Here is a 25,849-nt window from a genome sequence, read left to right on the forward strand (position 1 = left end):
TGTGAGGCAGCAGTGCTAATCACTGTGCCGCCTCGCATGCACTGTTTTAAGCAACTGAGCACTTGGAGTATCAGATTAATTTTGTATTTTTTTCCTAATTTTGCATCTTGCAATTTTTTGAAGCTTGTGTATATTGCAAAACTTTCCCATAAATCACATTTAAAAGGGTGTTTCTGTATGGCATTTCATCATGTCTGTACACAAAGGAACACTGTATCACTGACTGTATCTAAAAGTGCACTTTTTGAAATAGTTTGCCTCAGCGTGTAAAACATAAATCTGAAACGGGCATGTTTGAACATTGTTCATTCATCTCTGGAGCCTGAGCCGTAATTTTCTAAATTCATAGGAATTGGGATCCAGATACACAAATCATTAAATGTAGTGGCACAGGTTAATAAGGTCATAGAAAAAGCAAATAAAATATGGGGGTCATTTCCAGAGAGATTGAAAAGTAGAGAAGTTGTGTTAAACATTTATAGAATCTTAGACCACGTTTGGAATACCAGAGCACAGTTCCATATTATGCAAAATAAATGGAGACAATGGAAAAAGTGCAAAAATGATTTAAAAGAGCGATACCACAACTGAGAAGGTATAACTATCAGGGTACAATGGACATGCTTCTCTTTCCCCTGGTAAAGCAGTGACATGATCAAGATTTGTAAAATTATGAAGGAGTTTGACAAGTAAATGTGGGAAAGATGTTTCCACTGGTGGGGGAGTCCAAATGCATCAATGTCATTAACCTTAACTACTTGTCACAGGCAGGTTTTGTGTGTTCCCTGGTACTGCCCTTGATCAGCATGATTGTATGTAAGAGATGTGTGCTTTCTCATCCTCAGTATGAGTGGTCCCAATTAAATCATTTCAGCAGCAGGCTTTTGGTGAGTTTTAAAATAAAGATGATTATTTGTTCTTATCTATTTGCCCCAATAATAACCCTACATTTCACTCACTTGTCTCACACTCTTGCACACACACAAATTATAGATGTAGATGAAGGTAATATACTGTTACAGATTATAATTTTCTCTGTCTCTTTTGTGGCAAGCCTGTAGTTTCTTAGATTAAATTGATGCTTTAAAGTTGCAATTAAGGTCTGATAAAGCAAAGGATTCTCAGTAAGTTGTGAAGTTTCTTGTAACTGAATTTCCAAGAGGTTGGTTCTCAGGCAAACTCAAAGTTGGATCAGGTTGGAGGGGTCCTTCTCTCTGTCAGGATCTCCCACTTTCAAGGTATTGCTGTTTATTACCTTGGCTACTTGGATGACTTCCAGCTAGTTCAATGGTTTTCAGTGGAACTCTCTTGCCGGAATTTTACTGTTCCACCCGCCACAGGAATCGGAGTGGTGAGGGGCGGACTATGGGAAGGTCTGTTGACCTCGGGCAGGATTTTGCAGTTTCGGGACGAGCGAGGCCGTAAAATCCTGCCCTCTATCTGCAATGCAGTTTCTAACTTAATTAAAGGTAGGCAATAAAGTGTTTCACTCAACATGTGATTTCGACAAGGTCAAATTTCTTTATCAAAACAATGGATGGCACACGTATTGATTCCAATCATCCTTTAGTATTTAACACCTTGAGATTCACCCAGTCTATTTTAGATTAGGGAAACCATCATAATACAATGGAAGTTTGGTAGGGTTCATTCACATCCATCTTATGCACATTGAATTTCAATGTTCCCTTCGTCGAGGGTGAAAGACAGAGACAGGCCGGTTGGAATTCTATATATTTTTTTAACCATCTTTAAACAAAGTGAGAATTTCCCAGATAGTATTTGCTTGAGACTTTGGACTGTCTGAAGCTAAAATACCAAAAGTAACATAATTTGCAGTGGCCCATTTTAATAGTCTATCTCCAGTCTGAAAACTTTGACTGAAAGTGCATAATAAACTGGCCAAGACTTCGTTAACCTGATACCAAGTTATACATACCAGCCATTTTCTGGGTAAAGCTGTTTCTCCTGAATTCTTTAATGGATTTATCAGTAACTTACATTTATGTCCTAACATTGGAGATCCACATAAGTTGAAATCTCTTTGTACATATGCACATCCTTTATAATTTTAAGGGCCTCCAATAGGTCAAGTGTTGACTGTCATCAATCTCAACGTAGATCACATAGAAAGTGATGTCAAGCCTGTGGATGATGTTACCAATGTCAAAGCCCAGGTAGTCATGATGTGGAGATGCCGGCATTGGACTGGGGTGAACACAGTAAGAAGTCTCACAACACCAGGTTAAAGTTTGCTACCAAATATTTGCTACCAAATATTTGCTACCAAATAAACCTGTTGGACTTTAACCTGGTGTTGTGAGACTTCTTACAAAGCCCAGGTAGCCAGGCAGTGAAAGATATAAATTAAAAATGCTCTAAATATTCAACAGATCTGGTTAGCATCTGTGGAATTAAAGGTCTAAATATTTGCCAAGTCAGGCCAACGCAGGAGTCTTAATAATGGTGGGAGGACCCAATTCTGAGATTCTTGCCCCAATTCCTGTTTCAGGCAAGATCCCTGGCTCGATCTTTTGCCTACTCCATGTAAATCCAACCTAATGTTTCAGGTCTTTCATCAGCATTGGAAAAAACTAGAGACATAACAGGTATAAAACATGTATAGACTCAGGCAAAGGCGGAAGACTGGGCGGAGAGATCCCTGATGATCTATTCCCCACACTCCCTTTTTCCTGCCTCTCTTTGTTTTAAACCTGATACATCTTTAACATTTTTCATTCATGATGAAAGGTCATCAGTCTGAAATGTTGGACAGGACTTAATGCGTCGTACCCTGCCCTCTAAGAGGCGAGGGGTGGTGGGGGGGCCTTGTGATCGAGCAAGAGGGTGCAGGTGGAAATCCCACTGCTTTCCCACTTCCTTCTGATTAAATCCGGGGTAGAAATGTTTCCAGGCGGCCTTCCTGCTCAGCAGTCAATTGAAGCCCTTATGTGACCACTTAAGGGCCTTATCCCATTGTCGCTGGAACTCAACCTGTGACAGGCTGGGATGTGGCTGATCCAGAGACCCAAAATCTGGAAGCAGGATGGGGCCTGCAGGGAGCCATGCCCTTGCTGTTGATCTTCCACCCCCACCAGCTGGCCCCTCCCCGGGACCCCTATCCCACCCTATTTACTTTTATCTGGAGCATCTATTGCCAATCCTCTTGGTAAGCCTCAGTATATTGATCATTGCCCCGATAGTGCTGCAGGTACTCCACAGCTTTCAGCCTCCAACCGTCTGGCAGCTTTCAGGGGCATGATATTCACAAAAGACGTGGCAGTGCTTTAATTAAATAATCACAGGACAGCTAGGGTGCCCCAGCAGCACTGTTCCCTCTGTCAATTAGGAACTTTATTCTGTTAGGACTCCCAGAGATTGGGTCTGTGGGGGTGACAGCAGATTTTGTAGCACATGATGAGCCCTTCACTATTCACATTAAATTCCACCCATTAACTCTGGGTTTCTCTCTCCACAGATGCTGCCAGACTTGTTGAGTATTTCACGCACTTTGTGTTTTTATTATCGAAAAAGAATGAGTGGGCCAAATGGTCTGTTCCTGTGGTGTAAAATTCTATGTAAATTATATTGAGAAGCTATGTGTAGATTGATAACTTCTGACCACAGAAATTGTTATTAAATAGAACTTAACAAAATACACACTAGGTACAAACTCCAATACAGAAAGGTTTTTGTAACAATTACTGCTATTTGACCGTTTACTTATTGTAAGGAAAAATTAACTGCAAAAATGGGAGACAGAGAAAAAATCTTTTTTTTCTAATTTTAAATAAAATATTGCATTGAGCACCATCTTTATATCTGTAATCTAATGCTATAATTTTGAATGTTTCATGAATGAAGGACATTAGAGGAAGTTTCTTTATCAGTTTTAAGGCATGCTGCACAAATGCAACTTTGTTTATAACGACCATGTTGCAATTTCAATGCTGAGACACTGGGGTCCAATAGTTGGCCCCTTGTGCAGCTAAATCTGGCTCCCTTAGCCTGGCTGGACACTCATAGATGCAGCTCTGGGTGGATGTACAAGTCTGCCATTGGGATAAGGCAGTACTATTTAGCAGTATAAACAATGGGAGTCTATTCACGGACATTGGTGCCTAGGAATCCCAGTTGAAGTGATGCTAATATAAAAGCTGGCTGGTTTGGAATGTCAGTGAGGTGCTATGGGTTTGCTAATGACCTAAACACACAGCTTGCAACCCAGGTCATCCTACCTGATTCCCAGATCTCTGCTTCTGCATCGTTTTCCTCTAAATGTTAAAGAGGCAGAGGGAAAAAAAAAGAATGTATATGGAATGTTGCTGCATAAATTAAAATAAATAAATAATATTAGTATCAAATTAAAATGATGAACAGGATAAGCATGGTAACAAGGATCACAGCGAGCATCAGAGAACAATTACCATTTTTAAAAAAAGGCAAAGTGACTACCTCCCTGCAACAAAAAATGTTTCTAATTTTATTATTATTCCCAGATATGTCAATTCTGAGAATGCCAGTTAGATTAGTTGGCTGGACTGCTCGTGTTTGGATCAAAGTAACAGTAATATCACGTTCCAGTAAGGTTGACTTACAACCTGCCTCCTCACCCTACCTGTAGCAAAAAAGTCACGGCACTTTGCAGTGGTTCAGCAAATGATAACTGAGAAACTGCTTCATGCTGGAAACTCAAGAGGAAGAGTTGTTCTGTGCTATTACATTGTCTGTTGAATTATGCTGAGAAATAACTCCTGCCATGCTTATGCTGTGATATCAAATAGAACATGAAAGAATGCTAGGTCAGAATAGAGGTTCTGGGAACTTTTTGACTAAACACGTTTCTTTCTTTAAACACCTTGGTCGGAATTTCCCGGCCATACATGCCCCACCGCCACTGGAAACCAGGATAGTGAATTTGGTGCTCAGCCAAATCTTCATTCACTGCAGTGGGACCAGAGAATCCTGCCGGTGTGAACGGCCGGAAAATTCCGGCCCTTGTGTTTGAAAGACTAAAGGGAAGCACAGGCAAACAAAAACACACACATAGCACGTATGTAAGTATAGATTCCACTTAGATGAACACAGCAGACATTAGTTAGGAAATAAGGAATAGAAGAGACAGACCTGAGTTTCTCCTTTTGGGTGATTCCAGTTCTTCTGTGATCACAAAATGGCAAGACATAGACAAAGAAGATGAACGTAAGTGGATGCTTTCAGATGATGAAACTGAGACAGATGGAAATGGAGTTAACCAGATTAGAGGTGAGATGCATCAGATAGTCAACTTTCAGAAATAGGTGCTTGCTACACCTGTTATGCTGCAAGGACAGGAAGGCCAAAGGAGTAAAAGATGGTTTGACTCACAAGCAAAGAAACAGCGTTAGTAAGAGACCTTTGCATGGATGCTGAAGAGACAGCATCATGCCTTCTAAAATGAATCAGAAATGATGCTGAAATGGGGGAAGTAAAACAGTCAATACCCAAAATTAATCCTTCATACCATTACCTCATGAGTGTGACATGACTTTCCACTTGTTAGGTGGTTAAATATGCTCACTGGGTCAAGGAAAAGAAGCTTCACAAAACTTGTAAATTCGAGTCCAGGATTCAGTTAGACTTTGTTTACATTGTTATTAAAGGGGAATCAATTTAAGAAGAACATAGGTTCCATGTTTAAGCTTGACATGTATTGGACACTGCATCAAACTGAGTGGGGGGGATTTTGACGCCACACTCTCTGTGCATGTGTTTTCCAGAGTGCTATCAAAATGCTGCGAGCTGAAAAGTACAATTCACGCTGACATAATCGAGTGGTACAATTTTCAAACCTCTTCGTCAGCGGAGTAGTGCAGATCACACTGAGGAAAGTCAAGAAGCTGATTTGAATACATTTGCATCTCATTATCAGGCACTTACACCGGATTTTCACCCTCGTGAAATATTCACAGAGCGTCAGAGTGACGTCCCGCGGCCGTCATTTACAATAGTTCTATAAAAGTGTGAACCTGGCGCCCTTACCTCCGAGGGGGTTTTCAGCGGTGAGCATTCAGGATGACATTGCCCTACATGGTGCGCCAGTCTCTGGGAGCACTGGAGGGGACACAGGGGAAGCAGACAAAGTGTAACTCGGGACCAGGGCTGGGGGGGCTTAGTCACTCTGCAGCTCTCACCTTCCACTCATCTCAGGATTTCCTCTGCCTTAAAGGGGCCTGGTGATTGGCTTGCAGATATTCCCCCCCCCCACCCCCCCCCCCGTGTCCTCCCTGCTTGGCTGTTTTTCCATTCTGTGTCCTTTGTGTGAGTTTGAAGTGAGAGGAATGCAGAAGGTTGGTACTGCTTTCCACTCTGAGCTCTCATGTTGTGCTTTGGTCTGAGGGCTGTCTCCTAGAGACAATGGGGGTCTTAGTTCCTGCAGCATGAGGTTTGAAGACCCTCCAACATGGGAGAGGGGGAACATGGGGATTTTGGGGGGGGTGGTGGTGGGGGGGGGGGGGGGGGGGGGGGAATGGCCTCTTGATAGATGTTTCCAACCCGCAATGTGGTTGAGTAAGAAATCAACTCAGAATGTGAGGGATGTGTGAGGGTGTCCGCGGGAGACTGGAGAGGGCAGACTTACTCTGGCCGTGTGAAGATGATCATTCATCTTCTTGCGACACTGCTGCCCTATCCTCTTCTGCAATGAGCTTGCATTCAGAGGCTGCCATTACCTCCTAGGCAGGAGTGGTCACTTTGCTGGAAGGACATCTGCGTGACCGTGGATAGAGGACATCCTGTTCTGCCGCATACCATCCAGGAATTTGGTCAGGGCTCTCTCTGGGAAATGTGGTGCTGGCTGCCTGGCAGCCATCCCCAAGAATGGATCTGGAACAAGTGCTGGGGAGGCGTTTGCATGAAGCTCCCCACTGATTGCATAGATTAAGTTGACCCGGGGCGAGTGATTCAGAGGGAGGCTGCCACGAGCACAGCGTGAATCATGTTAGAAATTGCGAATGAGGCTCAAAATTCGTGAGAAATCCCGCCGTCTCACTTGAACCAACACTTTGCCAAATTCTGATAAGATTCCCACCAGTAATCAGCCCACTTCGCTGCACTTTTATTAAGAATGGAATTTTGATCCAAGTTTTGTGGAGCTCCATTGTGATCCAAGAACTGATTTAAAAAGGTTACTAGAGTGGCTATTAGGTTATAACTTCAAAGAACTGATGGAAGTGCTGAAAAGTAGTGTCGAGAAAAAAAAAAACTAGTCAATAACAGCTGAAACTTTAATCAGAAAAAAAACTCAAAAGAGTTGCTGTTTATATCCATTCCCTATCACCAAAAAAACCATCCGAATCCACAAGGTGATAGTTCCGGCTTCTTATTATGCAACACTTTTACCATAAGGGTGCCAGTCTAATAGATCTATTAAAATTGAGGGATAAAAATGTTCCCTTTACAAGATGATACCTAGGAACAAAATTTTCATTAGCACGTTGATTATCTTTGATTTCTTAAAACATTACAATATCGTTATAACTTAGTGTAATTATCATCTGAACACAGGTTAAACGGCATTCAGCAAAGTCTGACCCACAATTAGGTACCTATCTTTCCACAGTTTATATGTTATTTTCTTCAAAATTGCATTGGTAATTGCAAATTTGCTTTTAGTATTTATTTATTGTAGACAACTTACAATAATGTTGCAGTTCGACAGATTTCAATGAAAAGCAACTAGGCTTTAACAAAATTAAATCGTAAAAATAAATAGGAAAGGAAACCTAACAAAAAAGGAAATAAATTAGATCTATTAAATTTAGGATGATTTGGCACAGTCTGAAGCGCTGAAAGTGAACAGAGCACTTCCGAGGTTTGTCACATTATTGCAGACAGGACCACATGTCCGCACAATACCATTTCAGTTTATGTTGTGATCCAGATATCCTCTTCCCATCTTCACTTGGACACACATGCATATTTCAGATAAGACAGAAACACAAAATTCTTGCCTGTTTGATATACTTCACCAATTTAGTCTTGAGTTGCAATGTGCAATCATATAAGTACAGAAATTACTTGTTACCATGCCTGAGCAAGTGAGGTAATGATTCTTTCTGCCTTTTAATTGACCTACTAAAATACTGAATCCTAATTATGTTGGATTATCTTTTACCTCTTCATAGATTAAACCAATTTCATAGAACTGAAAAGAATTCTGAAACAGACAGAATGGTTTTCCAAATATGCATAACTCTCTCTGCAACATTTGAGAGTTGAGAGACATTTATTAAATGTTTCTATGAATAAAATTACTGTTTTCTCCAACGTTTTTAAAAATACATTTGGCACAACTATATCGATATCATATTAAATATATTTAATTAGGTATCTTGTGACAAACACTAGTGATTATTTAAAACTGTCATTACTTACTGGCACTGAGGAGGTTAAGGTTTATTTCACAGAATAAATACTGTACTGATATAACCAAGTAATCATTTACAATTTTTTTACAGTAGACCCTCAGTTATCTGGTAGTGTACTGTGCAGTATATAAAAAACTGGACTCTTGTATTGCAGTTTGTTTATTTGTTACATCATGACACTTACTAAATATATTTTTAAATTATTTTGTTCATAAGGATGAATAGAGCACACATTCCATTTAGAAGCACAGTGCCAGTATAAAACAACCTTGGTCTCATACAGCACATGTTTTTGCAACATGCATTTACTTTTATTTTGGCCTAATAATCTGTCTCACTTCACAAAGCTGGGTTTGAATTCAGTTCCTCAGAGCTGAAAAGCCAACCCACTGTGCCACCCACTGGTCTCAGTATAAAGGCGAACTACATACTAAATCATTATTTTAATAGCATTTTTATTCACTAGCTTGCCATTCTATCAATGCTGTATATTTGAAACTTACAGATACTCTTACAACCTCAATTTGTCCAGATAACTGAAGTTTTCCTGTGTTTTAGCAACATCAGCCCTTTTGGGAATATTTAACTGCATTAACCACAACAGATATGCAACAAAAACATAATTGCAGTCCTACCATGCTAGAATAAACAAGCACACGGTAAAAACAATGCACAGAAATACATATCAAGCAAATGTGTTCGTACTGCACAGAGTGTAAAAATACTTCCACTGAAAAGGCTCTTGAAACGATCCTCCTTTGGAAGTAATTTTTTTAATGTTACAAGCAGTTACCACTGAAATTTGCTGTTCTACTTTACATTGAATATGAAGTAGAATTTAGACATACGGTTTAAATTGGTCTTTTCAAATAATAATGGGATGTTACCAATGCAATGCCATCGCGTAAAAAGCATCATCATATTTTGTAATGTATTAGTGAATTTGCTTCTGAAAAATTAGTTTTGTTTCCTACTTCAATAGGTCAACTCTCCTCCCATCGTCATATCATATATAAACTTTATTTGTAAACCTGAAAATTATGAGCTAGAGTTTCTAAAAGGAAGCTAAATTATTGATTGAGTTCTACCTATACGGTAAATGTAAATAATACACTATGTGGGGAGAGGAACACATCACAGGCACACACACACGCACACTCACTAAAAAGCATGAAGCCTAAAATCCACTGCTACTCATAAAGAGTCTCATGCTTTCCATGGTTTTCACAGCCTGACAAACCTGGCTCAGAAAGCTGCCTCTGTTCTGTACTGTCATCAGCTACTGTACCATTCATTTTTCTCTGCTGATCTTCCCAGGTAACTTCTAATGCAAATCAAATGGAAACACAGCAAAAATAACATTTCTAAGTCTAAATGATAGGGGATTTGCTATGAATTATAAAAGGCATAACAGGTTATCTGGTCATCATCACATTGCTGTTTGTGGGAGTTTGTTGTATCCAAATTAGCTACTGTGTTTCCTACACTTCAACAATTATTATTGTTCAAAGTAGTATTTAATTGGCTGTAAAGCACTTTGAAACATCTGGTGGCCATGAATAGCACTATATAAATAGAAGAATAAATAATAGTTGTGAACAATATGTAGAAGATACAAATAATGTATCCAAAAGCAATAAAATTAAAAATGGCATTGTAAAGATACAGGTGTCTCAGGAAATCAGTTACTCTATTCAGATCAACATTAGTTTTAAACTTTGGTACAACTATGAAGAAAATCTTTGAAACAGAATGGTTGATAACTAGTCTTTTATAAAACCTATTCTTCAGTTGGTGCTCGGTACTTTGTATAAATTGAGCTGGAATTGTAGTCTGTTGGCAGTAGGGTAATGTAAGATGGCATCAGTATTTACCCTGCTAGAAAAAATGTAATTCATATTTTGCCCTTTTTGGTAGATGCTCATTTAAAAAAAAATTTGTCCAAATTTTCTACAATATCTTTTACAAGTAATTTATACATGCTGTCAGGTCCACAGAACCATAGAAAGGTTATGGTGCTTGAAAGAGGTCATTCAGCCCATTATATCTGTGTCGGCCAAAAAATGAACAAAGAAACTAGCTGCTCATTTTAATCCCATTTTCCAGCACCTGGTGCAGAGCCTTACAGGTTACGGCACTTCAGATCCAGATCCAGATACCTTTTAAATGAGTTAGCATTTCAGTCTCAATCACCAACTTAAGCAGTGAATTCCAGATGCCCATCACCCTCTGGGTGGTGGGTATCTGGTAACAATCATCACAAGTCCATGCACGTTGGTAACTGAGCCCTCAGTCAGGGGAAATAAGTCTTTCCTATCTACTCTGTCTAGGCCCCTTATAATTTTGTACACCTCAGTTAGGTCACCCCTTAGCCTCTTTGGTTCTAAGGAAAACAACCCTAGCCTATCCAATCTTTCCACATAGTAGCAATTATCAAGGCTTGGCAACATTCTTGTAAATCTCCTCTGCACTCCCTCCAGAGCAATTATGTCCTTCCTCTAATGTGGTGACCAGAAATATACAAAACACTCCAGCTGTGGCCTAACCAGCATTGTATACAGTTCAACCATTACATCTCTCTATTGTATTCAACACCTTGCTCAATAAAAGAAAGCTTTCTTGACCACCTTGTCCACCCATCTTGCTACCTTCAAGGACCTGTGGCAATATACCCCAAGGTCTTTCACTTCATCAACCCCTTGAGATATCATCCCATTTATTGAGTATTCACTTGGCTTTGGCACCCTCCCATTGTTTGCATTACCTCACACTTTTCCAGATTGAATTCCATTTGCCACATCTCTGTCTACTCATTGATATCATTCTGGCGTTGACAAGTGCCAATTTTTGTGTAATCTGAAAATTTCCCAATCATGCCACCCAATTTAAATCTAAATCATTAATATAAACAACAAACAGTAAGGGTCACAACAATGAGGCCTATGGAACACCCCTGGAAACTTTTCCATTGGCAAAAATATCCATTGATCATTACCCTTGTTTCCTGTCACTGAGTCAATTTTGGATCCAACCTGCCACCTTCCTCTCTATCCCATGAGATTTCACTTTTCTGACCAGTCTGCCATGTGGAATCTTATCAAAAGTCTTTCTGAAATCCATACAGACAATATCCACTGCACTATCCTAACCAATCCTCCTTGTTACTTACTGAAAAAAATTTGATTGAATTAGTAAGACATGACGAAATCATGCTGACTATCCCTGATAAATCAGTGACAGTTTATCTTGTCTCTCAGAATTGTTTCCAATAATTTATTCATCACTGAAGTCATACTGGCCAGCCTACAGTTTTCTGATATATCCCCCATGTCAGTTTTATCATGCTTTAACACAGAGCACGTACCATATTAAAGACCACACATACTTCTAGATACAGAGATCGTGACCTGGATATCAAGAGGTGCAGGTTATGAAAGTGGGGCTAGTCTTTCATAAATCGGGGTTTCTGCACATGGGAAACCCATGATGGAGTTTTAACTCCAGAGTTTGTGTTTTATTTTGCAGGTTCCCTGCTTGGAAGTCGGCCTGATTGATAGGCTTGGTTTCCAGTTGAGAGGGAAGACTCCAGAGCGGGGTGTTGGACAATACGCAAACCGGGTGGAAGGGGGAAGCATTCCTGTGTTGTGAGGGCACTTATCTCCTCCCTAACACTGCCCTTGATTCCCTCAGCTGCCCGGTTTCAACAAGGCCTGAGAAAACCTGCTGGGTAAGTCTAACCTTGCAAAGCAGGTTAAAACAGAGGCCACCAGCCTAATCAAAATATTTAACTTGTCAACATGCTCCTGCAAGTGTGTAAAGATGTTCTTTCACCAGTTTAGGGAAAACATAACTCTTTTATTTATAGGCTAAAACTACACAGAGGCTTGTAGCCTTGTGGCTGCAATCAGCTCTCGAGATGGCCCTGATTGAAATATTTCAATTTAGTGATAGAAGTCACGATCGCTTCACCTGGGGCTCTCCCCCTTGAATTAAATTTGAATCTCTGGACTATGACTGACGGTTCAGGTTGGAAAGGTGATTTCACCAATTCCATGAGCTCACTGAATGATTTGGAGTCAGGCACGCTTGGGACTGTGAATGAGATAAGTTTGGGTTCCACATGTACTCAGGAGAATTGCCTTGTGCTTTGCCTCCTCCCCTATTTTGTTCACATGGAAGTAATACCCAAGGCACTTTACATTTTGGCTGAAATTGTACCGCCACGCCCGCCCCAAAATCAAGGCGGGTGCTACTCGCAGAAGGGAATTCTCCGTTGGCCTTGGGTGGGATTTTACGAGCCACGCCCGAGCGAGGTCATAAAATACCGGCCATTGTGTCCAGTCCCCTGCAGAGAAGTCAAATGGATCTGTCCGTCCAAAGAGGGGGCATCTTGGTAAATACTCTTTTAGAACATAGAACAGTACAGCACAGAACAGGCCCTTCGGTCCACGATGTTGTGCCGAGCTTTATCTGAAACCAAGATCAAGCTATCCCACTCCCTATCATCCTGGTGCGCTCCATGTGCCTATCCAATAACCGCTTAAATGTTCCTAAAGTGTCTGACTCCACTATCACTGCAGGCAGTCCATTCCACACCCCAACCACTTTTCTTTTCTCATCTTCAATATAAATTGGATACTCTCAGTCTGAGGATTTTTTCATCTTTGTCGCCAAATGTAAAGATGCTTGTTCAACAATTTAGGGCAAAGGCAACTCGTTTATTTACAGGTAAAATTATATGGAGCCTTGTGTTTTCAATCAGCTCTCAAGATGACTGAGTGCAGAAGCCCGCGTTTACCAGGATAATCCCACATCTTGCTCCCCGATTGGTTCCACAGGTCATGTGACCCTTATTTTGTAGATTGGTCCTTAAAGTAACATTCACCACAAAGTGATTGGCTGTTCATCCTTCTCCCACTTTTGTTAAAGCCAGAATGATTTGGGGTCAGGGATGTGATTTTAAAATTTAAATCTCTAAACTGATCCCAACCTATCTCTTTGCGGGTACTAAAATCCCACCCTCTGATTCAAGAATAATTGCAGTTTTATACATTCGGATGGGGTGATAAATCATCAGTCCAATCCCTGAGTGAAGTCAATGGCCCATCTATCCTAAATCTTTGTGACCTAAGTTCATTATAATTTATTTGTGTATTTATTTAACAAAACTCTAGGGCTCCACTGACATGAAGTGCAGTGAGTTGTGTGTGCAAAAGTTCATGCTTCATTTCCAACTGGCATAATCGTCAGCTGCTGAATAATTTGCTAAAATAGCTTAAGTGAGAAAGGTGGGAAATATTCTGCCCCTGTTTTCAACAGGCAGGAATGGCAGCAGTGGAAGCAAATCAAACGGATGCCCCCAAATGGCTTTCATTCCCATTGTCCCTGCTCCCCACTGCCAATGTCATAATGGGATTCCACCATGAACGGTCGCGAACGCCATTACCATACATTTTAATATCATTAGTAGGCTATCCTGCACTAAAATCCTCCCCCAACGTTAGGATTCTTCCCCCTCCCCACTTGGCGAGGGGAATCCTCCGGGGGCACACAGTTAAGCACAGCCCCTGGGATGGGTGGGGCGGGAGTGGGGGGGGGGGAAGAGTGGTGAGTGTCATGCCTGGGAAATGCCCTGGCACTGCCCCATTCTATGGGGCAGCATCCAAGCACTGCCAGGGGGCAGTGCTGGGGAGGGGGGCTTCCAGTAGGAAAATCTGTCGTGGGGGGGGGGGGGGGGAATTCCCACAGAGAGGAGGTACATCAGTGTGTGTGGGGGGGGGGGGGCGTTCCATGTCTCCGTCAGGAGGTAATTCCCTGGGGAGGGGATGTGGGCATGAGGGATGCTTCTCCATGTCCCTGGGAAGGATTCCCTGGGAGCAGGGAAGCCATGTGCATAGGGTGGGTGGGTTGGGGGATCTCACGTCCATGGGTCAGACCGTTTTTCTTATTTTTATTTTGTTTAAATCAGGGCACCATTTAAAAAGGGATGAGCCTGCCTCGCCAGTATGACATCGTGGAACCTATCTCCAGGATTTCTTTTGACCAAGTGTCAAAAAATGTGGTAGGAAAAGTCGGCAGTGGAGCCGGTGGGCTAACACACTGCTTTTCCCACCTGAGTTGGACTTAGTCAAATTCAACAGAAAGTTCTGTCCAAAGGATTTGTATTAACTGCTAATCTTCCATCTTTCATATAGGTCACCTTTTTTAATAAGAGCATTCGGATGATTCCCCGTCTGCCATAGGTACATTAGGAGGAGGATTGGGCTAATCAGTCCTTTGAGCCTGCTCTGGGATTCAATAAGATCATGGATGATGTGGGTGTGCTCTCAACTCCACTTTGCTATTGGTCCCTGATAACCCAAGACTCCCTGATCCACCAAAAATCTGTCTAACTCTGCCTTGAATAAAGTCTATCATAGAAATCATAGAAATCCTACAGTGCAGAAGGAGGCCATTCGGCCCATCGAGTCTGCACCGACCACAATCCCACCCAGGCCCTACCCCAACATATTTACCCACTAATCCCGCTAACCTACGCATCTCAGGACTCTAAGGGGCAATTTTTAACCTGGCCAATCAACCTAACCCGCACATCTTTGGACTGTGGGAGGAAACCGGAGCACCCGGAGGAAACCCACGCAGACACGAGGAGAATGTGCAAACTCCACACAGACAGTGACCCGAGCCGGGAATCGAACCTGGGACCCTGGAGCTGTGAAGCAGCAATGCTAACCACTGTGCTACCGTGCCGCCCATCTATGTCACAGCCTCCACTGCTTTGTAGGGAAGAGAATTTCACAGACTAACGACCCTCTGAGAGAAGAAAATTCTCCCCAACTCCATCTTAAACGGAGACCTTTTATTCTTAAACTGTGTCCCTTGGCTCTAGTCTCTCCCACACGTGGTAACATCCTCCCGGGATCTATCCTATCAAATCCCCTCAAGACCTTGGGGGCAATTCTCTCATCCTGCTGCGCTAAAAAATTAGTAAGAAGTCTCACAACACCAGGTTAAAGTCCAACAGGTTTATTTGGTAGCAAATACCATAAGCTTTCGGAGCGCTGCTCCTTCGTCAGATGGAGTGGAAATGTGCTCTCAGTGCACAGAGACACAGAAATCAAGTTACAGAATACTAATTAGAATGCGAATCCCTACAACCAGCCAGGTCTTAAAGGCACAGACAATGTGGGTGAAGGGAGCATTAAACACAGGTTAAAGATGAACTTCTCGCCAAGGCCATCCCCACACCCCCATTTCTTGCCTTCAAACAACCACGCAACCTCAAACAGACCATTGTCCGCAGCAAACTACCCAGCCTTCAGGAGAACAAGGAGAACACCACACAACACTGCCACAGCAACCTCTGCAAGATGTGCCGGATCATCAACACGGATGCCATCATCTCACGTGAGAACACCATCTACCAGGTACACGGTACCTACTCTTGCAACTCGGCCAACATTGTCTACCTGATACGCTGCAGGAAAGGATGTCCCGAGGCATGGTACATTGGGGAAACCATGCAGACGCTACAGATGAATGAACACCGCTCGACAATCACCAGGCAAGACTGTTCTCTTCCTGTGGGGGAGCACTTCAGCAGTCACGGGCATTCAGCCTTGGATCTTCAGGTAAGCGTTCTCCAAGGCGGCCTTCACGACACATGACAGCGCAGAGTCGCTGAGCAGAAACTGATAGCCAAGTTCCGCACACATGAGGACAGCCTAAACCGGGATGTTGGATTTATGTCACGTTATCAGTAACCCCCACAGCTTGCCCCCTGGACTTGCAGAATCTCATTAGTTGTTCTGTCTGGAGACAATACACATCTCTTTAACCTGTGTTTAATGCTCCCTCCACCCACATTGTCTGTGCCTTTAAGACCTGGCTGGCTGTAGGGATTCGCATTCTAATTAGTATTCTGTAACTTGATTTCTGTATCTCTGTGCACTGAGAGCACATTTCCACTCCATCTGACGAAGGAGCAGCGTTCCGAAAGCTTATGGTATTTGCTACCAAATAAACCTGTTGGACTTTAACCTGGTGTTGTGAGACTTCTTACTGTGTTCACCCCAGTCCAACGCCGGCATCTCCACATCATGGCTACCATCGACACCGCAAACTGCCGGCTCCAAGTGGACAGGATCTCCAAGAAGATCGTGCATATCGACACAGACATCAAGTTTCTACAAACATGCAAGAAAGCAGACAAGATACAGAAAGGACTACGGATCACGAACCCACTCAGGTCAACCTATAACACAGACTACGCTGAGAGACTTTGCCGTCGCACCTCTCTCACCCTCCTCAAACACCTCATACACCAGCTCTACAGCAAACGCCGCAGCCTGGAAACCAAGATCGAATCCATATTTGCTCAGGACGCAGACCAGCTGCGAAACTCTGCCAAGCAGACGAGACAAAGGAACTACACCATCTACATGCACACCAAGAACAGGAAACTTGAGAAACTCGGCATTACCACCAGCAGCAACCAAGCCTCCCCCGGTACCACAGTAGAAAACAGTACCACTGCAGGAAAGTCCATTGTCAACTTATCGGACTACACACTTCAGCCAGATGAAATCGAAGTTCTCAGCCGAGGGCTCAACTTTTGCCCCACTATCAAAATAGACCCCATCAGTCTCGCAGCGGACACAGAGGAATTCATCAGGCGAATGAGGCTGCGGGAGTTCTTCCACAAACCCCAAGAGGCCAACAGTGAACACAATGAGACAGCCAATGAACTGGAACAGCAGACAGAGAGATCCGCAGTACAACCGAAGAGGAAAGAGTCGAATTGGACTCCTCCGGAAGGCCGCTGCCCTCGACTTGACATGTGTGCCCAAGCCATCAGGAGATGCGTCAACACCAAATTCATCAGCCGCACTCACAAGACAGCACCGAACATCACCCAAGCACAACGCAACGCCATCCACGCTCTCAAGACCAACCGCAACATTGTCATCAAACCAGCAGACAAAGGAGGGGCCATCGTCATACTGAACAGAACGGATTACTGCAAAGAATTGTACCAACAACTGAACAGCGAGGAACACTACAGTTACCCACAGATCTGACCAAAGAACACACCCGTCAACTCAACACTCTGATCAAAACCTTTGATCCAGACCTTCAAAACACGCTCCGTGCTCTCATCCCACGTACTCCACGCGTTGGAGATCTCTACTGTCTCCCAAAGATACACAAGGCAAACACACCCGGCCGTCCCATCGTTTCAGGCAATGGAACCCTGTGCGAGAACCTCTCCGGCGATGTCGAGGGCATCTTGAAACCCATTGTACAAAGAACCCCCAGCTTTTGTCGCGACACTACGGACTTCCTACAGAAACTCAGCGCACATGAAGCAGTTGAACCAGGAGCACTCCTCGTCACAATGACTGTCTCGGCACTCTACACCAGCATCCCCCATGATGATGGCATTGCTGCAACGGCCTCAGTACTCAATGCCGTCAACTGCCAGTATCCAGATGCAATTTTACAACTCATCCGCTTCATCCTGGACCACAATGTCTTCACCTTCAACAACCAGTTCTTCATCCAGACACACGGAACAGCCATGGGGACCAAATTCGCACCTCAATATGCCAACATCTTCATGCACAGGTTCGAACAAGACTTCTTCACCGCACAGGACCTTCAACCGATGCTATACACTAGATACATCGATGATATTTTCTTCCTTTGGAGTCATGGTGAGCAATCACTGAAACTACTATATGATGACATCAACAAGTTCCATCCCACCATCAGACTCACCATGGACTACTCTTCGGAATCGGTTGCATTCTTGGACACACGCATCCCCATTAAGGACGGTCACCTCAGCACCTCACTGTACCGCAAGCCCACGGATAACCTCATGATGCTCCACTTCTCCAGCTTCCACCCTAAACACATTAAAGAAGCCATCCCCTACGGACAAGCCCTCCGAATACACAGGATCTGCACAGATGAGGAGGATCGCAACAGACACTTCCAAATGTTGAAAGATGCCCTCATAAGAACAGGATATGGCGCTCAACTCATCGATCAACAGTTCCGACGCGCCACAGCGAAAAACCGCACCGACCTCCTCAGAAGACAAACACGGGACACGGTGGACAGAGTACCCTTCGTTGTCCAGTACTTCCCGGAGCGGAGAAGCTACGGCATCTCCTCCGGAGCCTTCAACATGTCATTGATGAAGACGAACTTCTCGCCAAGGCCATCCCCACACCCCCACTTCTTGCCTTCAAACAACCACGCAACCTCAAACAGACCATTGTCCGCAGCAAACTACCCAGCCTTCAGGAGAACAGTGACCACGACACCACACAACCCTGCCACAGCAACCTCTGCAAGACGTGCCGGATCATCGACACGGATGCCATCATCTCACGTGAGAACACCATCTACCAGGTACACGGTACCTACTCTTGCAACTCGGCCAACATTGTCTACCTGATACGCTGCAGGAAAGGATGTCCCGAGGCAAGGTACATTGGGGAAACCATGCAGACGCTACGACAACGGATGAATGAACACCACTCGACAATCACCAGGCAAGACTGTTCTCTTCCTGTGGGGGAGCACTTCAGCAGTCACAGGCATTCAGCCGTGGATCTTCAGGTAAGCGTTCTCCAACGCGGCCTTCACGACACACGACAGCGCAGAGTCGCTGAGCAGAAACTGATAGCCAAGTTCCACACACATGAGGACGGCCTAAACTGGGATGTTGGATTTATGTCACGTTATCAGTAACCCCCACAGCTTGCCCCCTGGACTTGCAGAATCTCATTAGTTGTTCTGTCTGGAGACAATACACATCTCTTTAACCTGTGTTTAATGCTCCCTCCACCCACATTGTCTGTGCCTTTAAGAGCTGGCTGGTTGTAGGGATTCGCATTCTAATTAGTATTCTGTAACTTGATTTCTGTATCTCTGTGCACTGAGAGCACATTTCCACTCCATCTGACGAAGGGGCAGCGCTCCGAAAGCTTATGGTATTTGCTACCAAATAAACCTGTTGGACTTTAACCTGGTGTTGTGAGACTTCTTACTGTGTTCACCCCAGTCCAACGCCGGCATCTCCACATCATGGCTAAAAAATTAGGGCAGTGGGCCAATAGAATCCCATGGCAGGCCCGGGGAATCCCATGATGGGCAATCCGGCGATAGCGTCTCCCAGCGCCGGATTTCCAACAGCATCTGCTCCACACTGGAAATTCACGGGGAGACACGGAAGTAATTTTAATACTTGTTTAAATATCTTTTAAAAACAATTAGTGGGTCCGGGACTGAAGTTGCCGGACCCGCTAGCATCCCCCACCCCGCCAGTGTATTTCACTTCAGCGGGGATTACAGGAGCTCCCCACTAATGGGGAGCTAGCGGCCTGACCCCACTGGAGTGAAGTGAGGGGCAATCGAGGCCCTGCAGAAGGTTAGGCGGTGGGGGGGGGGGGGGGGGTGCCCCTGGGGCATTGGCACCCTGGCAGTGCCATCCTGTACTCCCTGGCACTGCCGAAGGGCAAAGTGCCAAAGCCTAGGGGGCACCATGGCACTGCCCACCAGGCATTGAGCAGTGACAAGGCAGCAGGGCATATGGGGGGGTGATGGAGTGGGGCCTAATGGAGGTGAGGCCCCGGGGACGATTGGTGGATGACGGGGTGGGGGGATGGGGGGGGGGTTTCCCGCTGCCACTCTGTAGCGGGATCGGTGGGGGAAGCAGGAGCGCCAGCAATCAATCAGGGCGGCTCGGGGGAGGTGGGTCAACTGGGGAGGGGCGGTCAGCCTGCTGGGGGGATCCGTACTGTGGGGTAGGGATGGGTCGGGACTGCGGGGGGGTTGCTCTCGGGGGGAGGGGAATTGGTGGTGGGGCCGGGAATGGTCAGGAGACCAGTGATTGGGCTGGGGGGGGGGGGGGGGCAGAGGGCCAGCAATGCGGGGGTCACGGGACTGGTCAGTGATTGAGCTGGCCAGCAATTGGGAGGCTACTGTGCATGTGCCTATCCCGGCATTGATCGATCGATATATGTGCAGTATCCCTCTCAGTGCGCTGATTTCAGCCTCTCCAGTGGGAAAAGGCACTGCTCCCTGAAATTAAATGATATACACATTGATGGCCTCTGCATTGCACATAGTGTGGGAGATTCTTCTCTGAACTCCCACTGAAAAAAACCAGTGTGAATTACTCCAGTTTTCACACAAATTCAATACTTAGAATCTTTTGGGGGAGAATTCCAGCCCTAATGTTTCAGTAAGATCATCACATTCTGCGAAACTCCAATGAGTGTAGATCCAACCTGTCCAATCTGTCATCATAAGATGAACATTATTGGGTTATTATATAAGTGTTATTGGGGAGTAGTGGAACTTGGATAGTATTTTAATTTTAGCACTGTGAGTACAAGTTAAATTTGATTTGATTTATTATTGTCACATGTATTAGTATACACTGAAAAGTATTATTTCTTGTATGCTACGCAGACAAAGCATACCGTTCATAGAGAAGGAAATGAGACAGTGCAGAATGTCGTGTTACAGTCATAGCTAGGGTGTCGAGAAAGATCAACTTGATGTGAGGCAGGTCCATTCAAAAGTCTGATGGCAGCAGGGAAGAAGCTGTTATTGAGTCGGTTGGTACGTGACCTCAGGCTTTTGTATCTTTTTCCCAACGGAAGAAGGTGTTAAAGAGTATGTCCGGGGTGTGTGGGGTTCTTAATTATGCTGGCTGTTCCCTGAGGCAGCGGGAAGTGTAGACAGAGTCAATGGATGGGAGGCTGGTTTGCATGATGGATTGAGCTACATTCACAACCTTTCAGAGTTCCTTGCAGTCTTGGGCAGAGCAGGAGCCATACGAAGCTGTGATACAACCAGAAAGAATGCTTTCTATGGTGCATCTGTAAACGTTGGTGAGAGTTGTAGCTGACAGGCCAAATTTCCTTAGTCTTCAGAGAAAGTAGAGGCGTTGGTGGGCTTTCTTAACTATAGTGTCGGCATGGGGGGACCAGGACAAGTTGTTGGTGATCTGGATACCTAAAAACTTGAAGGTTTCAATCATTTCTACTTTGTCCCCGTTGATATAGATGTTCGCCACTATGTTTTCTGAAGTCGATGACAGTCTCCTTCGTTTTGTTGACATTGAGGGAGAGATTATTGTCGCCGCACTAGTTCTAAATTCTCTATCTCATTCCTGTACTTTGTCTCATCATTGTTTGAGGTCCGACCCACTACGGTAGTGTCATCAGCAAACTTGAAAATCGAGTTAGAGGGGAATTTGGCCACACAGTCATAGATGCATAAGGAGCATAGTAGGAGGCTGAGAACACAGCCTTGTGTCCATCGTTGAGGATGATCGTGGAGGAGGTGTTGTTGCCCATTCTTACTGATTGTGGTCTGTGAGTTAGGAAGTTCGGGATCCAGTCGCAGTTTGAGGAGCCGAGGCCCAGGCCACAGAGTTTGGAGATGAATTTCAGGGGAATAATGGCGTTGAAGGCTGAGCTATAGTCAATAAATAGAAGTCTGACATAGATGTCGTTTTTATCTAGGTGTTCCAGAGTTGAATGCAGGGCCAGGGAGATGGCATCTGCTGTGGAGCTCTTGCGGAAATAGGCAAACTATAGTGAATTCAGGCAGTCCGGGAGGCTGGTATTGATTCGTGCCGTGACTAACCTTTCGAAGCGCTTCATAATGATGGATGTCAGAGCCATCAGACGATAGTCATTAAGGCACACTGCTTGGCTTTTCTTTGGTACTGGGATGATGGTCTTCTTGGAGCAGATAGGGACTTCCGATTATTATAAAGAGAGGTTGAAGATGTCTGCAAATATCCCCGCCAGCCGATTCGCACAGGATCTGAGTGCTCGTCCGGGTACCCATCTGGGCCAATCACTTTCCACGGGTTGACCTTCGAGAAGGCTGCTCTGGTGACCTCAGATACAGATTCATCCGAAGCTTCCAAGGTGAAGGGCGTGCTCCCGCTGACGTCTTGCTCAAAACGGGGTTAGAATGCATTGAACACATCAGGGAGGGGTGCATTGGTGCTGGTGATTTTACATGCCTTCATTTTGTAGCCTGTTTCGTCTTGCAGAATTTGCCATAGTCAGCGGGAGTCCGTGTGGCTAGCCTGGGATTCTAGCTTGGTCCGGTACTGTCTTTTGGCATCTTTGATGGATCTCCTTAGATCATATCTGGCTTTCTTGTAGAGGTCAGGGTCGCATGACATGAACACCTCAGACCTAGACTTCAGCAAGCAGTGGATATCCTTGGTCATCCATGGTTTCTGGTTGGGAAACACGCGGGTTTGGTTCTTTAGCACAGTCTTCTGCACACTTACCAAGAAGTCAGTTACTGTAGTGATTTGATTTGATTTATTATTGTCACATGTATTAACATACAGTGAAAAGTATTGTTCCTTGCGCGCTATACAGATAAAACATACCGTTCATAGAGAAGGAAACGAGAGAGTGCAGAATGTAGTGTTACAGTCATAGCTAGGGTGTCGAGAAAGATCAACTTAATGCAAGGTAAGTCCATTCAAAAGTCTCACAGCAGCAGGGAAGAAGCTTGAATCGGTTAGTACGTGACCTCAGACTTTTGTATCTTTTTCCTGAAGGAATATCCGGGGTGCGTGGGGTCCTTAGTTATGCTGGCTGCTTTGCCGAAGCAGTGGGAAGTGTAGACAGAGTCAATGGATGGGAGGCTGGTTTGCGTGATGGATTGGGCTACATTCACAACCTTTTGTAGTTCCTTGCGGTCTTGGGCAGAGCAGGAGCCACACCAACCTGTGATACAACCAGAAAGAATGCTTTCTATGGTGCATTTGTAAAAGGTGGTGAGAGTCGTAGCTGACATGCCAAATTTCCTTAGTCTCCTGAGAAAGTAGAGGCGTTGGTGTCAGCATCGGGGGACCAGGACAGGTTGTTGGTGATCTGGACACCTAAAAACTTGAAGCTCTTGACCCTTTCTACTTCGTCCCCATTGATGTAGACAGCGGGCATGTTCTCCTTTGTGCTTCCTGAAGTCAATGACAATCTCCTTCGTTTTGTTGACATTGAGGGAGAGATTATTGTTGCCGCACCAGTTCATAGTGGCATACTTATTCAAGACTGTCACAGAGTTTTTAAATACTGACCAGTTCATTGACTCTCAGCAGGTCTGTAGGAGATCATCCGATTCCTCAGACCAACAATGCATGACTTTCTTTGACGGATCCTCCCACTTCAGTTTTTCCTTGTAAGCGAGGAGTAGGAGCACAGCTTTGTGGTCTGATTTGCCAAAGTGTGGGTGGGCGATAGAGTGGGGTAGGCATGTTTGATATTTGTGTAGCAGTGTTCTAGGATATTTGGGCCTCTGGTGGAACAGGAAATGTGTTGGTAGTAACTTGGTAGTACGCTCTTGAGCTTGGCCTGATTGAAGTCCTTGGCTGTGATGAACAAGGCCTCGGGATTTTTCATCTCAAGGTTATTTGTAGTGGTGTATATTTCGTCCAGCGTGATCTTCACGCCCACATGGGTTGGGATGTAAACTGCCGTCAGCATAACGGAAGTGAACTCCCGCAGAAAGTAGTAGGGGCGGCATTTTAGCGCAGGTATTCTAGGTCCGGAGAGCAGGAACTCGCCAGTGTTGCTACGTCTAGGCATCAGGAGGTGTTAATTAGGAAACAGACCCACCTCCTCTAGCCTTGCCTGAGGCCGCAGTACAGTCCATTCGATGGATTGAGAAGCCCTCTGGTTGTAGGGCATAGTCCGGTGAAGCAGGAATGAGCCACGTCTCCGTGAAATAGAGCACACAGCAGTCTGGCTGTGCTAAACTGGCTATTGCTCATTAATGTCACAGATAAACAAGTGCAATGAACTGGACAATACTACAAAACTTCATAAAAGGGTGGTATGTCAATTCTAAATTCTAACTGCTCATTAGAAAACTGGTGAGTGGTTACTTACCGGCTCAGATCCCAACCCTCTATGATAAAAACCTACAGCTTCATAAATGTATGGAAATCAGGGTGCTATTACATCAATAGGCAACTGACACAACTTTACAGATAATTGGGCCTCAAGAGGGGAAGCATCTGTGACTATCCTGCAGATTTTTATTTGGTCTGAAAACAAGAGATACTTCAGCTAAACTCAAACGCCAAAATCAAATTGTGTTCCCTAATCTCCCCCCCACCCCCCCCCAACTGTTCCTCTGCTATCCTCCCACAACCTTTTCAAAGTCCTCTCCCCACCACTTCCTGGAAGCTGGTGAGTGGTTATCCAACACACACAACCTCAGATTGCAGACATCTATTCTGCACCTTCTACACCTGTTCCTGTGAACTGGGGACATTTCAGCTGATGTCCAGTATAAGATCACCATGGTCTGCTGCTGCTGCAGCTACCAGGCCGGAAATCGACTTGCGAGCATAGTTTCCCAACCAGAAACCCACAAGGAGTTAAAATCCCCCTTAGAACTTTGGAACAAATAGAAAGGGTGGGTGATTCTCCGACCTTGCTGCGCCATTAGTTTATTGTGCCGGTCCCGGAGAGTAGTCTAAAAATCCATTTCAAGCCTGGTGCCAAACTGTTTGCAAGTTTCCCATCTCCTTCCTAATGGTGTGAACTGGATGCACGAGTCCAATTAGCATATCTAAAGTAGCAATTAAATAGCCCATTCAAATCCCAGTGCATGGAAGGGGGTGGGGGAACATGTTGCCAATGTTTTGGGCGGGGGGGGGAGCCCTTGCAAAAGGGCGCCTGAGCATTCAGAAGCCAGGCTCACTGGCATGTTTCATGGTTGGAATCGAGTTGGCCTCGCATTCCAACCATTATTCTGTAAATTGAGTTTGTGTCTTTATATGCCCTGTTTGTGAATAAAACTCCCACTCACCTGACGAAGGGGCAGCGCTCTAAAAGCTAGTGGCTTTTGCTACCAAATAAACCTGTTGGACTTTAACCTGGTGTTGTGAGACTTCTTACTGTGTTTACTCCAGTCCAACGCCAACATCTTCACATCATGACTACTGAAGAAATAGAGGCCAGAGTCTCTTCTCAAATCATTAATTGATCTGTTTATGCTGACAACTGGTTGTCCTCTCAACAACTAGGGACTAGATGGATTTATGAATTTAAAATAGGGGATCAAAGTCTAGTGTTAACTTGCATTAGAAGGTAAATAATAGAAGTGAAAATCACAATTTAGTTTTCAAGTGGAGCACTGGTTGGTATGATACAATTGACACAGTACCCTTGGTTTAGTGAGAAGGAGTGGTAGGAGGCAGATTTTGTACTCTTGACTTTTATCTGGTCATGTGAGAGGACACTGAATAAGGAAAAGATCAAGCACAGTGCAAAATGTCCCCTTTCCCTGCCTCTGTACTTGTTTGAAACTTGTTACATCTCCAACATTTTCCAGTTTTGATGAAGGGTCATCAATCTGAAATGTTAGACTGAGTT

The 25,849-nt window shown here is 44.5% G+C and overlaps 1 protein-coding gene across 18 annotated transcripts in view; it reads right to left on the bottom strand.

Annotated features, from left to right (window-relative positions):
- The window catches only part of rims2a (regulating synaptic membrane exocytosis 2a), a 702,781-nt gene that overhangs the window by 269,507 nt on the left and 407,425 nt on the right, over positions 1-25,849 (bottom strand). For 5 of the 18 annotated variants that reach the window (XM_078216665.1, XM_078216674.1, XM_078216672.1 and 2 more), the window contains one exon: positions 5,128-5,160. The exons of 12 other annotated variants lie outside the window; for them this stretch is intronic. In XM_078216665.1, the coding sequence (XP_078072791.1) occupies positions 5,128-5,160 (33 nt within the window). Of the gene's footprint in view, positions 1-5,127; positions 5,170-25,849 lie in introns of all 18 variants that reach the window. One more of the 18 variants, XM_078216670.1, reaches the window with a different exon arrangement.

The sequence above is a fragment of the Mustelus asterias genome, chromosome 7, assembly GCF_964213995.1.
Source record: "Mustelus asterias chromosome 7, sMusAst1.hap1.1, whole genome shotgun sequence".
Taxonomy (NCBI): domain Eukaryota; kingdom Metazoa; phylum Chordata; class Chondrichthyes; order Carcharhiniformes; family Triakidae; genus Mustelus; species Mustelus asterias.